Source organism: Kogia breviceps, chromosome 16, assembly GCF_026419965.1.
Source record: "Kogia breviceps isolate mKogBre1 chromosome 16, mKogBre1 haplotype 1, whole genome shotgun sequence".
Classification (NCBI taxonomy): Eukaryota; Metazoa; Chordata; class Mammalia; order Artiodactyla; family Physeteridae; genus Kogia; species Kogia breviceps.
Window position 1 is genome coordinate 64,783,462 of NC_081325.1, and position 16,289 is coordinate 64,799,750.

General features: G+C 40.3%; 1 protein-coding gene across 4 annotated transcripts in view; it reads right to left on the bottom strand.

The window, feature by feature from the left end:
- ABCC4 (ATP binding cassette subfamily C member 4 (PEL blood group)) overlaps positions 1 to 16,289 on the bottom strand; it is a 225,211-nt gene that overhangs the window by 33,936 nt on the left and 174,986 nt on the right. For all 4 annotated transcript variants that reach the window (XM_067016881.1, XM_059042306.2, XM_067016882.1 and 1 more), the window contains one exon: positions 1,599 to 1,688. In XM_067016881.1, the coding sequence (XP_066872982.1) occupies positions 1,599 to 1,688 (90 nt within the window). The remainder of the gene's footprint in view (positions 1 to 1,598; positions 1,689 to 16,289) is intronic.

The window sequence follows — 16,289 nt, forward strand, 5'->3', positions numbered from 1 at the left end:
CTATTTCTCCCAATGTGATATAAACAGGATCTTTAGGGCTGATAGGAGTCAGTACACTACAGGGAAAAATTTTTTTTTAATTATTGTGGGAAGTATGGTTCTCTAGAGACATAATCTCATCAGCACTTTACCATGTTGGAAGGTCTAAAGGTTTAAAAAAAAAAACATTCGAACAATGACAAACTGTACCACAGTAAACCTTGAGCCTATTTGGGGGATGCTTCTTTCCCAAGTTTAACACCATACTGCTAGACCAGTCAAGGGTATTTACTTTAATTTCATTAATGTTTCATAGTGAATGAGAACTCATGAAAAACAGGACACAACATAAAGTTTTATTTTCCCCAGACTATGCGTGTAGATGGTGTTTAAAGCAGTGGATTGTTATAAGATTAAACTGTACTACAAGATTAAACAAACAAACAAAAAACCCAACTTTTAACTGCCAAACATAATCTGACTTCAGAAACCAGAATTATTGGCAGGAAAAACTCTAGGGCCGAATCAGCTTGCTCAGAGTCTGAGCTCATCCATAAAAACTGCAGATTTCACAGCTATCCTTGGAGAGGTGACATTGAATGTCAAAATGTACAAATTTAAAACAACAACATGTGAGCAATTGGTCACTGGGATTTGTACAAAAACAACAACAATAAAACTGCAATTTTTTAAAAAAATAAACAAGCCACACTTTTCTGAAATGAAGAGATCAAGCAAATATCCAGTAACTGCTTATTAAGTGTTTACTTTCTAAAAGCAAAAGACTGCACTAGGTTGTATGAGGAATTAAAAACCTGTGTATGGTTTACAAGTCTAGATATAGTTTCTGTCCTCAGTAGCTTAAAATCAATTTTCAGAACTAGAGCACATGCACAGAATAATTAGTATTAAAATATACAAACCATCAGTACCCTACCATTCAAAAGCTTTTTCATGCAAGAGTAAGGAAATTCAAAGAGGTGGTCCAAAGTGAAACACTACACAAATGAGAGAAAATCCTCTAGAAAGGAACTTATCCGTATAAAAACTGAGCAAAAGGGCCAGGGTTCTGTTACCTGCATTCATGCTGCAGCATTCAAATGACATGATTCCCAATTAATAATTATTATCACATTCCAAAATGTATAGCTCACCTTTATAAAATTTTGTTTCTAAAACTTCACAGCATGTTATTAGTATGATTTCAATTATCTTTCGGTTAATAGTGAAAAACTATCATTGTCTCCACTTAGTAGATGTCCCCTAAGACCAGAGGAATAAAATGAATGTTGCAGGGTAATTAGGATAATTACTTCACTAGGTCACTATTAGAATTAAAACCCATAATTGTAACTTCTGGTTTAGTGCTCTGCTAAGGACAAAAATAATCCGTCTCGCTGCTTTGGGTTCTAGGGCAAAAGCTAAAAAGCATGAGGCATTATGTTGCTGGTTTCCATCAGCATCAGTACACACATTTTAACTGCACCACGCCATCAGTAGTCTCCTAGGAGGTAAACAAAGTCAGTGAAACCTATAAGCTCCCCTTAATTACCTGCAATGCTATAAATGTCCATCCATATATATTGATGTTAACAAATTAATTGCATTTTATAAATTACCTCTTCTAAGGCATTCCACAGTTCCTCATCCGTATGCTCATTAAAGGGATCCAGGTTTTTCCTCATTGTTCCAGTGAATAAAACAGGCTCCTAAATGCCACAAAATAGGGAATGTTATTACTGTAGCTTATTTTCATTTTACTCGAATGCTTACAGAAAATAATTAAAATACGAAAAGAATTCACGATAATCATTAGCAATAAGGTTGCAAATGCCTCTTTGCAAAATTTTATCTCTATTAACTTTCCATTTTATAAAATGTGCTCCAAAATATCTTCCAGACCACTGAACGCTAATAACAGAAGAAAGTGTTGAAGTGTATCACCTGAAGAAGAAACGGAAGAAGAGAAAGAAAGGTCTGATTTTTTTTTTTTTAAATGCCTTCCTGGTAATATCTAAATAGAAACAAACAAAAAGGAAAGAGGATATAATTATTTGAGGAAGGTTACATCAAGAGTTATATAAGTTAACTGCCAATCCTGGTAGGATACTGGAAAATGCCAAGAGCATGATTAGTTGAAGTTTGTGGCTCACAGCAGAATTGCTAAATATTTGCACATTTGAACTAGAATATTTTCTTCATTCCTAAAACAGCCTTCAGGGATAGGGAATCTCTCCACATGTGTGAAAGGAACATCTCCACATGTGCAAAGAGAACGTCAGCTACTGGGGCCCGTGGCACCTCTGGTTCCTGAGGGTTTGGCCTCTGATTCTGCATCAGCTGATCCCCACGTTATCTCCCCTGAGCGTTAGGATTCCAGGCCTCACAGAACCTCGTTATCAACTGCAAGGCCAGGATGACCTGAAACCCACTGTGACCTGTGTCATAAAGAAATTCTTTTGATTTAAATAGCTCTTCCTATTCATCTGCTTCAGGAGGAACCACAAGGAAATTACTCTGCAAATATATGCCTCTTGCTGGGTTTCAAGAGAGAATCTTGTATGTAAACTCATGTAGGCCATTTAAGTTTTCTTCTGGAAGGCTCTGGTAAGCCAGGGCACAAGATTATACAACGGGACGCACACAGGTGGGAACAAGAGGAGATCTGACTCTTCCACAAGTGCCCGTGAACTGCCTGGAATCACCACGTTCAAACCCTGGCTGCTCTTGGGGCTGGACTATTCCTCCTCACTTCACAGAAGCCTGAGAAGAAAGAAGGCAGACATTTCTTTTCCCTAGCCAAGAAGAATGACACTCAGAGAGCCTCCAGTACGTTATTTCCCTACTGTCTTAGTTTTAAGTCTGGTGAGAGAGAAATGCATGAAAACACAGGGTGTGTCACCAAAAAAGATGTGTCCCTAAGCAAAATCCAAAACTAAAAAGACATTATAAAGGCAGCTTTCTTTGCACAAAGTGGATCAAGTGGCTGATACACTCCAAAAGCACTGGAATCACTGGTCATACGATGTTTCAAAATGATTACTGAATTGAACTGAAAAACCCAAGACCCAAGTTCCTTGTCAGGGGAATAACTATCATTCTACTTCAGAGTTTTATAAAAAAAAAAGTGTTTTATTCTTTGTAATTATCAACTCTAAGATTCTAATACGCCAGGCGATTTTCCTTCTTTTATCTGTGTCCATGAGGTTGACACTAATGATGTGGCCAGAAGAGGGGAGGCTGGTCCCCGGTATTCCACCCTCTCCCTTGACTCTTCTCCACATTCACCACTTAAGGCTCTAAACCATGGGCAGGATGCTAGTCTGAGGCCCCAAATGAGGGACTAGGACTGGTGTTTGAGGAGATAAAGGGGCTGAAAGAGGCCAGGTTTAGGAATTGGACTGAGCCCAACTGGGAGAAGTGAGACAGGGTATCTGCTTATAGTAACAACGGGACCATTTCTTTAGCCAACGGGGCTTGTACAACCTGACCATTTTTTCCTTCAGGTTCTTCTCATAGACCAAATTCACAAGTGGTAAGAGGTCCAAGTTTTTGATGAAGTGCCTACCTGGTTTTCTTAGTACACTCCAGAGTCATTACTTAAGCTAATCTACGAAATAAATTGCCCTCTTTTTAAAAGACAGACCTTTCTTCCTTCCTTGAACAATCAAAGGGCTCACGGTATTAGCATGTTGGTGAAGTGAGGTTTTGGTGATTCAAGACAGCAGTCACAGGGACCTCATTTAAAGTTTAATCACAGGCTTCTCTGGTGGTGCAGTGGTTAAGAATCCACCTGCCAATGCAGGGGACACGGGTTTGATCCCTGGTCTGGGAAGATCCCACATGCCGCAGAGCAACTAAGTCCACACGCCATGCACCATGCGCCACAACTACTGAGCCTGCGCTGTAGAGCCCGCGAGCCACAACTACTGAGCCCACGAGCCACAACTACTGAAGCCTGTGTGCCTAGAGCCCGTGCTCCGCAACAAGAGAAGCCACCACAATGAGGAGCCCGCGCACCACAATGAAGAGTAGCCCCCGCTCGCCGCAACTAGAGAAAACCTGCGCACAGCAACCAAGACCCAATGCAGCCAAGAATAATATAAATAAATTTTTTAAAAAATAAATAAAGTTCAATCACCTATTTCATAATCAGGGCCTCTCTCTATTGTCACTTCCCTCAACTTCTTCTCTTTAGGAAACTCTCTGAAGGGCATGAGTCTCTCCAAAGACTAGGGGGCTAAAACGGGATTCTGTGCAGAAAGAGAAGTCCCTCACTTCTGAACCCCCGACCAATGCCTGAACTTGGATTATGCTAACCTTTAAACAGAGCCCTCAGACATTCTGTAGGCCTTAAGGGACGAGAGGGTGTCCACTTAAGTCTGTACTGTCAGTCTAAAAGGATATGTTTGGAAATTTCACTTCTTTATTTAGCAGCACTAGATGGAAGAAAATTGTTTTCTATACAAGAATATTTCTCTTTGTTATGACATGCCCAATATATATTTCAAAATCAGTAAAATTTCAATCAAAACTTGTTGATGAAAAGAATGATTTACTAAAACATTAACTGATTGAAGCTATATTTTTCTTTAAAGGCAGCAGGCAATTTGTGAACAATGTCTGTTTTAGTATGTCAATGTGTTTTATGCAGGGTGTTCATTTTGGTTTCTACTCATTCTTCTTTCATCCACTTGCCAAATAAGAAAACATTATATTATCTACAAAAGGTAATAAAGTGCTCACAGTAGACACATACTGCAAGGGCAGATAAGGGTCAAATTAATGATCATTTCTGACAGATATGATTATTTAAAGTACCCACCTCGAAGCAATGAAGTTAATAAACTAATCGTATAAGTAAGTGTTGTAAAAACGTTTGCATGCAGAACCCTTCAGTGTAGAGATTTATGGCAGGATATACAGACTTCATGTAAATATACACTAAATTTATTAGCCTAAGAATATTTTTTTCTGAAGGGACACAACTAAACCTCACTTAATAAGAGGTGGCACAGTACAGTCAAAAACAAATGCTCTTGTTCAACGTAGTATTTTAAATGAAGCATTCACTTCAAACCTGTTTTTCATCAAGGTTTAAAGTTGATACTTAAAAAAAAACACATTTATTTATTTATTTTTGGCTGTGTTGGGTCTTCATTTCTGCGCGAAGGCTTTCTCCAGTTGCGGCGAGCGGGGACCACTCTTCATCGCGGTGCGCGGGCCTCTCACTGTCACGGCCTCTCCCGTTGTGCAGCGCAGGCTCCAGACGTTGCAGGCTCAGTAGTGGTGGCTCACGGGTTTAGCTGCTCCGCGGCACGTGGGATCCTCCCAGACCAGGGCTCGAACCCGTGTCCCCTGCATCGGCAGGCGGATTCTTAACCACTGCGCCACCAGGGAAGCCCTAAAGTTGATCCTTTTTACATGTAACCCTTTGTGCCATGTTCAGTAGTAATTTTCTCCTTGTTACTAGCATAACACGAGCTCATATTAGGCGTGTAACCCGAAATTGGCCACTCTGAATCAGAGTATTTAATATAGTAAATTGATAATCCCTCGACACAACTGTAAGACTGAAAACTGCAGTTTTACTGGACCTTTTGTATACGCTGCTGGAAGACAAGCTTCTCATTATCTTACAAAGAAATCCTACTCACTAACCTTCAGAGGGTTAAAATGCCCTGGGACCAAGACAAAAACTGTAGAAGTGGTTACAAACGTGGGAGGATAGAGCACAATCCTTACCCTCATCATTTCAGTCCCCAACCAGGAAACTGCCCTCTACTAAAATATATGTAGCTACTGCTAAATATATATATGTAAAACTGAATGTATACTTTGCTGTACACCTGAAACTAATGCAACATTGTAAATCAACCATACTTTGATTTAAAAGAAAAAAAACAAACAAACAAGTAGCTACTGCTGCTGTTTCCTCCAGTCCTAAAGCTATGTTCTCATTTCTAATCTGAGGACTTTTCTTAAGGGGAAGCTCATCTCCCTGTTTCAAGAATAAGAGAATCACCTGAAGTCACTTTACATTTTGGTTTCCTTTTTTTTTTTTCTAAATCCTGTAGCCTCTGAATGAACTGATCATCATCCATATTCAGGAGAAAAGGACATTGTTCTCCAACAAAGGAAAAAGAATTTAAGTCCTGTAAAGTCCTCTTTCAGGGGCTCCAGGGAGCAGTTCCAAAGGATTTAATGAAGACTTCAGTGTCAGAGACAAAGGGCCGACTGCATTAGGCTAGAATCCAGTTGTATTTCTTTACTAGTAACAGCATAGCCACCTCTTCTCTCTTTTCAGTTTTGTTCTCAACAAGGAAAAAAGGGAAAGAAAACCAGGTAACCAGCGAGAAGTCAGAGAGACAGCTCTGGTTCACGTTCTTTAACCTACTGAAGAAAACTCAGGGAACAGAAATACCAAAAGAGCAGACTGGACTGTATTAAAAAAATACCTAGCTGTTGATTTGATTGAGAAAAGAAAACTTTTAAATATAAAAAATCAATCTGTTTAATCATGATAACGACGATGGCTGCTGATCTGTGTCAACCCTTGGGCTGCAGTCATAAATAATGAATTTGCATGGAAGCCCTCTTCAACTAAAAACATTTTCTTTGTGCCAACAGGATAAAGGGCTCTAGGTGTAGAGATCATCCAAAGAGGTTTTGAAATCCATTTTTCCAGATCCTTTCAGATAAGCAATCTACTCCCTGGATATAACCTAAACGTTTCCTCTCTAACAAACTTAACTGCTTCATATCATGAGCACGAATGCCCTATACATTTCCGCTACCTGTCCTGTTTAAGGATATTATTTCAGAAGTGTGTTCGTCTTTTGCTTATTCCTGAAACTGTGAACACAAATCGAGGAGTACCTTACTAAGAATGTAGTATTTGTTTTTGAAAGTTCCATCCAGGACTCAAGGATTGATTGACTATATGTCACTACGCCCCTGCCTCTGGTTCCTATGCAGGTCTTGGTACTATCACATCTCCTCCAATTCTAACCTGCTCACAGTGAGGTCAGCAGCGATGAGGATGGGCCTGGGTGAGAGAGAGATCACCCCAGAAGCTCGCTGCTGCACCCAGGATCACAGAGAGCAGGGAGCCAGGGAAGATGATGTGGGCCTGGCCCACCAAAGCGGAGCAACTCAAAGAAACAGGACTGGGCTCCCTGGGCTCCCTCAATCTGCAGAATCTGCTCGCAGTTTCTAAGGTTCCCTAAATTACGGTCTTCAGACATGAGCGACACTTCTTCCTATGCATTTTAGAAGAAGAGGGATGCAAGCTTTTTGCAGTTAAGATTTTGTTTGTTTGTTTGTTTGTTTTGCGGTACACAGGCCTCTCACTGTTGTGGCCTCTCCCGTTGCGGAGCACAGGCTCCGGACGCGCAGGCTCAGCGGCCATGGCTCACGGGCCCAGCCGCTCCGCGGCACGTGGGATCTTCCCAGACCGGGGCACGAACCCGCGTCCCCTGCATCGGCAGGCGGATTCTCAACCACTGCGCCACCAGGGAAGCCCCTGCAGTTAAGATTTTGAGTATCGTCTCCTGACACATATTACCCCATGACATATAAATGAATAAATGTGTTTCTAAATTGATACTGTCCCAAAGCAGGACAGAGCACTAGGAGAAGTATCTTTCAGCTCTGTTCTACACTTATTAACTTTTGTGATGGTTTTGGGAATCCTTTTTAGTGGGGTGGTAGTAAAAAAAAAAAAAAAAAAAAAAAGGGTAAAATATCAAATGAAAACATCATTCAGTACAGCAAACGTATATGGAAATATACATATATGTATTTGCAGTCAGACAGTTCTGATTCTACTGCTTATTAGCAATTAGACTCAGGGTAAGTTACTAATCTTCCCAAGACTCAGTTCCCTTACGGTAAAATGGGGGTAATGCTGCAGGGCCCCCGTGAGAATCTGGAACAACAGTGAAGCTCCTGGAGTAATGCTAACAATGACCTGCAGGTGCAGCCAATGGATCCGGAAGTCAATTTTGTGCCTTGTGACCATCATTTTATCATTTGTATTAACTAGAATAGAAGGGATATAACAGAAAATATTAGAGTGCAGAGCACAAGAGAAATAATGTGTTCTGAAATTTTTATTCCCGTGTGTGTGTGTGTACGTGAAATCACGATACGAAGCAGTTCTACTGCAACAGCATGTTGAAGTCGCCAGCAGAGTGGTTAGCTGCTCAGGCTCTGGAGTTGAGAATCTCCCTAAAATAGATCTGAATCCGGGCTCTGCCTCTTACTTGATAAGTGGGTTAAGCTCACAGTGCCTCAGTTTTCAAATCTGTCAGATGAGGATAAGTAGAAAATTGTGAGGATTAAGTGGGAGATGGTAGAGAAAGAGGCTAAAACGTGTTAAGGATTCCACAAATGCTAGGAATTCTTATTAAAACTTGTGCAACGTGTCAGGGCCTGCAACAAGCACTAGAGCAACAGAAATGAGAGACACAGTCCCTGTCCTCAAGGAGAGGAAGAAAATAGTCGAGACCATGGGGAGGACTGAGAAAAAATGCCGGAGGTCTTGGTGGAGGACTGGGAAGTATGAGTGGGGTAACAGGGTGGTAATCAGGAAAGAACCTGGCAGGAGGGGAGCCAGAAATCGAAAGAAAAAAGAAAGTAACATTCTTTCCTCTTGTTCCTTGGAGAAAACACATTACGTAGATTTTTTGCGGCTATGCTTTTCTCCTAAAACTGCTACTGTGTTGATTTTTTTCTTTTGCTTCACTCTTTAAATTTATATAAACAGCGTGGTTTATGTTATAAGCAGTAAATAAATGTAATGAAAATCACCAAGGACCACAAAAACATAAACGGAAATTAAAGAACAAAAACATTAAACAGAAAAGAACAAAGCCTTTCCATAATGTGTTAGTCTTATAGAAATAATACCTAAAAGGCCAGTGCCCCAATCCTTAAGAATATTTATAGTTACTGTTGACTGAGCGTTCCCAAAACCCAGGTATGGGCCACAGACATTTTCTCATCCAGTCACACCTTCACAACAAATCCATGTGACATTAATTCCTAGACCTAGTTTAAGGGCGAGGACTCTGAGACTCGGAAGCCAAGTGACGTCATCAAGTCCCCACGTTCGTATGAGGCAAAGCAGGAATAAAAATGCGGGTCATGTTGACACTCTGTCTACCACTCTTAAACATTCTGTCCCTGGCTGCCTCCTGAATGATTTCCCGGGACCCGTTACACAAACACTCTCTTTAATCAACTAGCATTGCGCCTCAGAGACAAAGGGATATAAAGTGGAAAAAAAAAAAAAAAAAGAGTTCTGTGTTTACAATGGTTGGTGATCTTTACTTACGCGGATACCAAGCTTAGCACTGTTTGGTAGGCACACTCTCCGGAGTGTATACACAGAGCATACTCAGAAAAGTAGGGTGGAAACCGATGGAACAGAACCAAAACCTGGTGATGTCAAGGTATGTTTATAGTCTTTGCTCAGATGTGCTTCCAAAACATTACCGGCAGAGCCAAGAATCATCTCGTGTTATTTCTTTATTTACAGAGTTCTTTTATGTACACAAGCGTACAACTTCTCTTATTAAGAAGCATTAAAAGTAATGCAGGGCACGTTTCACATTCCTTTCATCCAAGAACATAAAAGCACTTTACAGACATGCTCATTATTTCTGAAAACTAATCTCATTTGGCCCATTTCAGAGATGGGTACCATCAAAATTTAAAAGTTGGGAATCTAAAATCACTTATTTTCTACATTAATCACTAAGCCACCAATCTAATAGCCAGAGGGCATCTTCAAATCCAGGGATTCTACATGCTGAAAATTTCTTTCCGTTTTTCGTAAAAGGGAAACGGTTATACACATAAGAAATGATATATAATAAAACATATATATCATTATATACATAATATTTTTTTTACTTGCAGTAAAATACATATAAAATTTACCACTTTAACCATTTTTCAGGGTACAGTTCAGTGGTATTAAATACATTCACATTGTTGTACAGCCATCACCACCATCCAGCTACAGAACTCCTTTCATCTGGCAAACCTGAAACTCTGTACCCATTAAACCACAACTCCTCCAACAAAGATGTTAAAAAATAAAATGAGGGCTTCCCTGGTGGCGCAGTGGTTGAGAATCTGCCTGCCGATGCAGGAGACACGGGTTCGTGCCCTGGTCCGGGAAGATCCCACATGCCGCGGAGCAACTAAGCCCGTGAGCCATGGCCGCTAGGCCTGCGCGTCCGGAGCCTGTGCTCCGCAACGGGAGAGGCCACAACAGTGAGAGGCCCGCATACCACAAAACAAAAAAAATTAAATAAAAAAAAATTTTAAAAAATAAAATAAAATGAAATAAAATAACAAACAAAAAAACCCCCACAACTTCCCCCTCCCCCCTCTCCTGTCTGGGTAGCTCCTGGCAACCACCATTCTACCGCCTGTCCCCATGAACTGACTACTGTATGTACTTCATGTAAATAGTATTTGTCCTTTGTGAGGAGCTCATTTCACTGAGCATAATGTCATCAAGGTGCAGCCACGCTGTAGCATGTGTCAGAATCTGTTTTCTTTTTAAGGCCAAAGAACGTTCCGTTGAATATACACCACATTTGTTTATCCATCCGTCAATGGACCATGGGGTGCTTCCACCTCTTTGCTAATGTGAATAATCCTGGGATGAACATACATGTACAGACAGATATCTCTGTAACATTCCCTTCTCAACTCTTTTGTGTTTATACCGTAAATTAGAATTGTTGGATCATACAATAATTCTATGTTTAACTTTTTTAAGGAACCTACACAGTGTTCTCCAGTCACTGTACCATTCTGCATTCTACCAGCCATGCACAAGGATTCCCATTTTTCCACATCCTCACCAACACTTATTTTTTTGTTTTTAATTTTTCTTAAACAGCAGCCATCATAAAGGGTGTGAGATGGCATATCATTGTGATCTGACAGGATTGTCTTCATTTCAAAAGTACTTAGAGTAATTCCAGGTATTTTGGAGGCTAGGGGTAGGTAGCAACACCTCAACTCAGTCATAAGACACAAGTCCACATTCTACTTCCTTTGGGTGCCCTGTTCTATATGCTTCCCACTAACCAGGCATTTCAGAGCTCATTATACCCACATTCCCGGAGTACATGTCCCTGGCTCTTTAATCATGTCTCTTCTCTGTGGTTCTCACCTCAAGAAGGTATATGTTTTAGTCAGCTTCCCTTGGTGACCTGATGATTGTAGAATATTAAAAAAAAAAAAAACAAAAAAATACCCAGCCCTGAACCAAGATGGCGGAGTAGAAGGACGTGCTCTCACTCCTTCTTGCGAGAACACTAGAATCACAATTAGCTGCTGGACAATCATCGACAGGAAGACATTGGAACTCACCAAAAAAGATACCCCACATCCAAAGACAAAGGAGAAGCCACAATGAGACAGTAGGAAGTGCACAATCACAGTAAAATCAAATCCCATAACTGCTGGGTGGGTGATTCACAGACTGGAGAACACTTATACCACAGAAATCCATCCACTGGAGTGAAGGTTCTGAGCCCCACGTCAGGCTTCCCAACATGGGGATCTGGAAATGGGAGAAGGAATCCCTAGAGAATCAGACTTTGAAGGCCAGTGGGATTTGATTGCAGGACCTTGACAGGACTGGGGGAAACAGAGACTCCAGTCTTGGAGGGCACACACAAAGTAGTGTGCTCATTGGGATGCAGGGCAAGGAGCAGTGACCCCAGGGGAGACTGAACCAGACCTACCTGTTGGTGTTGGAGGGTCTCCTGCAGAGGCAGGGGGTGGCTGTGGCTCACCGTGGGGACAAGGACACAGGCAGCAGAAGTTCTGGGAAGTACTCCTTGGCATGAGCCCTCCCGGAGTCCACCATTAGCCCCACCAAAGAGCCCAGGTAGGCTCCAGTGTTGGGTTGCCTCAGGCCAAACAACCAACAGGGAGGGAACCCAGCCCCAACCATCAGCAATCAAACAGATTAAAGTTTTACTGAGCTCTGCCCACCAGAGCAACAGTCAGCCCTACCCACCACCAGTCTCTCCCATGAGGAAACATGCACAAGCCTCTTAGATAGACTCATCCACCAGAGGGCAGACAGCAAAAGCAAGAAGAACTACAATACTGCAGCCTGTGGAACGAAAACCACATTCACAGAAATACAGACAATATAAAAAGGCAGAGGGCTATGTACCAGATGAAGGAACAAGATAAAACCCCAGAAAAACAACTAAATGAAGTGGAGATAGGCAACCTTTCAGAAAAAGGATTCAGAATAATGATAGTGAAGATGATCCAGGACCTCAGAAAAAGAATGGAGGCAAAGATCGAGAAGATGCAAGAAAAGTTTAACAAAGACTTACAAGAATTAAAGAACAAATAAACACAGATGAACAATACAATAACTAAAATGAAAACTACACTAGAAGGAATCAATAGCAGAATAACTGAGGCAGAAGAACAGATAAGTGACCTGGAAGACAGAATGGTGGAATTCACTGCTGAGGAACAAAATAAAGAAAAAAGAATGAAAAGAAATGAAGACAGCGTAAGAGACCTCTGGGACAACATTAAACGCAACAATATTCACATTATACGGGTCCCAGAACGAGAAGAAAGAAAGGACCTGAGAAAATATTTGAAGAGATTATAGTCAAAAACTTCCATAACATGGGCAAGGAAATAGCCACTCAAGTCCAGAAAGCATAGAGAGTCCCATACAGGATAAACCCAAGGAGAAACACACTGAAACACAGTAATCAAATTGGGAAAAATCAAAGACAAAGAAAAATTATTGAAAGCGGCAAAGGGAAAAACAACAAATTGTATACAAGGGAACTCCCATAACGTTAACAGATGATTTCTCAGCAGAAACTCTACAAGCCAGAAGGGAGTGACATGATATACTTAAAGTGATGAAAGGGAAGAACCTACAACCAAGATTATTCTACTCAGCAAGGATCTCATGCAGATTCAATGGAGAAATCAAAAGCTTTACAGACAAGCAAAAACTAAGAAAATTCAGCACCACCAAACCATCTCTACAACAAATGCTACAGAAACTTCTCTAAGTGGGAAACACAAGAGAAGAAAAGGCCCTACAAAAACAAACCCCAAACAATTAAGAAAATGGTCATAGGAACATACATATCTATAATTACCTTAAATGTGAAGGAATTAAATTCTCCGACCAAAAGACACGGCCTTGCTGAATGGATACAAAAACAAGACACAGGGGCTTCCCTGGTGGCACAGTGGTTGGGAGTCCGCCTGCTGATGCAGGGGACACGGGTTCGTGCCCCAGTCCGGGAAGATACCACATGCTGCGGAGCGGCTGGTCCCGTGAGCCATGGCCACTGAGCCTACGCGTCCGAAGCCTGTGCTCCGCAACAGGAGAAGCCCCAACAATGAGAGGCCCGCGTACCAAAAAAAAAAAAAAAAAAAAAAGACCCATATATATGCTGTCTACAAGAGACCCACTTCAGTCCTAGGGTCACATACAGACTGAAAGTGAGGGGATGGAAAAAGATATTCCATGCAAAGGGAAATCAAAAGAAAGCTGCAGGAGCAATACTCATATCAGATAAAACAGACTTTAAAATAAAGAATGTTACAAGAGACAAGGAAGGACACTACATAATCATCAAGGGATCAATCCAAGAAGATATAACAATTATAAATATATATGCACCCAACATAGGAGCACCTCAATACATAAGGCAACTGCTAACAGCTCTAAAAGAGGAAATAGACAGTAACACAATAATAGTGGGGGACTTTGACACCTCACTTACACCAATGGACAGATCATCCAGAAAGAAAATTAATAAGGAAACACAAGCTTTAAATGACACAACAGACCAGATAGATTTAATTGATATTTATAGGACATTCCATCCAACGCAGATTACACTTTCTTCTCAAGTGCGAACAGAACATTCTCCAGGATAGATCACATCTTGCGTCACAAATCAAGCCTCAGTAAATTTAAGAAAACTGAAATCATATCAAGCGTCTTTTCTGACCACAACGCTATGAGATTAGAAATGAATTACAAGGAAAAAAACGTAAAAAACACAAACACATGGACGCTAAACAATACGTTACTAAATGACCAAGAGATCACTGAAGAAATCAAAGAGGAAATTAAAAAATACCTAGAGACAAATGATAATGAAAACACGACGACCCAAAACCTATGGGATGCAGCAAAAGCAGTTCTAAGAGGGAAGTTTATAGCGATACAAGCCCACCTCAAGAAACAACAAAAATCTCAAAAACACCCACAATCTAACCTTACACCTAAAGTAACTAGAGAAAGAAGAACAAACAAAACCCAAAGTTAGCAGAAGGAAAGAAATCATAAAGATCAGAGCAGAAATAAATGCAATAGAAACAAAGAAAACAAGAGCAAAGATCAATAAAACTAAAAGCTGGTTCCTTGAGAAGATAACCAAAACTGATAAACCACTAGCCAGACGCATCAAGAAAAACAGGGAGAGGACTCAAATCAATGAAATTAGAAATGAAAAAAGAGAAGTTACAACAGACACCGCAGAAATACAAAGCATCCTAAGAGACTACTAGAAGCAACTGTATGCCAATAAAATGGACAACCTAGAAGAAATGGACAAATTCTTAGAAAGGTATAACCTTCCAAGATTGCACCAGGAAGAAATAGAAAATATGAACAGACCAATCAGAAGTAATGAAGTTGAAACTGTGATTAAAAATCTTCCAAAAAACAAAAGTCCAGGACCAGATGGCTTCCCAGGTGAATTCGATCAAACATTTAGAGAAGAGCTAACACCCATCCTTCTCAAACCCTTCCAAAAAATTGCGGACGAAGTAACATTCCCAAACTCATTCTATGAGGCCACCATCACCCTGATACCAAAATCAGACAAAAGATACTACAAAAAAGGAAAATTACAGACCAATATCACTGATGAATACAGATGCAAAAATCCTCAACAAAATACTAGCAAACAGAATCCAACAGCACATTAAGAGGATCATACACCACAATCAAGTGGGATTTATCCCAGGGATGCAAGGATTCTTCAATGTATACAAATCAATCAATGTGATAAACCATATTAACAGATTGAAGGAGAAAAAACACATGATCATTTCAATAGATGCAGGAAAAGCTTTTGACAAAATTCAACACCGTTTATGTTAAAAACTCTCCAGAAAGTGGGCAGAGAGGGAACCTATTTCAACATAATAAAGCCCATCTACGACAAACCCACAGCAAACATCATTCTCAATGGTGAAAAACTGAAAGCATTTCCTCTAAGATCAGGAACAAGACAAGGATGTCCACTCTCGCCACTATTATTCAACATAGTTTTGGAAGTCCTAGCCACGGCAATCAGAGAAGAAAAAGAAATAAAAAGAACACAAATTGGAAAAGAAGAAGTAAAACTGTCACTGTTTTCAGATGACATGATACTATACATAGAGAATCCTAAAGATGCCACCAGAAAACTACTACTAGAGCTAATCAATGAATTTGGTAAAGTTGCAGGATACAAAATTAATGCACAGAAATCTCTTGCATTCCTATACACTAATAATGAAAAATCTGAAAGAGAAATTAAGGAAAAACTCCCATTTATCACTGCAACAGAAAGAGTAAAATACCTAGGAATAAACCTACCTAGGGAGACATAAGACCTGTATGCAGAAAACTATAAGACACTGATGAAAGAAATTAAAGATGATACCAACAGATGGAGAGATATACCGTGTTCTTGGATTGGAAGAATCAATATTGTGAAAATGACTGTACTACCCAAAGCAATCTAGAGATTCAATGCAATCCCTATCAAATTACCAATGGCATTTTTTACAGAACTAGAACAAAAAATGTTAAAATTTGTATGGAGACACAAAAGACTCCGAATAGCCAAAGCAGTCTTGAGGGAAAAAAACGGAGCTGGAGGAATCAGACTCCCTGACTTCGGACTATACTACAAAGCTATAGTAATCAAGACAATATGGTACTGGCACAAAAACAGAAACATAGATTAATGGAACAAGACAGAAAGCCCAGAGATAAATGCATGCACCTACAGTCAACCAATCTATGACAAAGGAGGCAAGGATATACAATGGAGAAAAGACAGTCTCTTCAATAAGTGGTGCTGGGAAAACTAGACAGCTACATGCAAAAGAATGAAATTCGAACACTCCCTAACACCACACACAAAAATAAACTCAAAATGGATTCGAGACCTAAATGTAAGACCGGACACTATAAAACTCTTAGAGGAAAACAC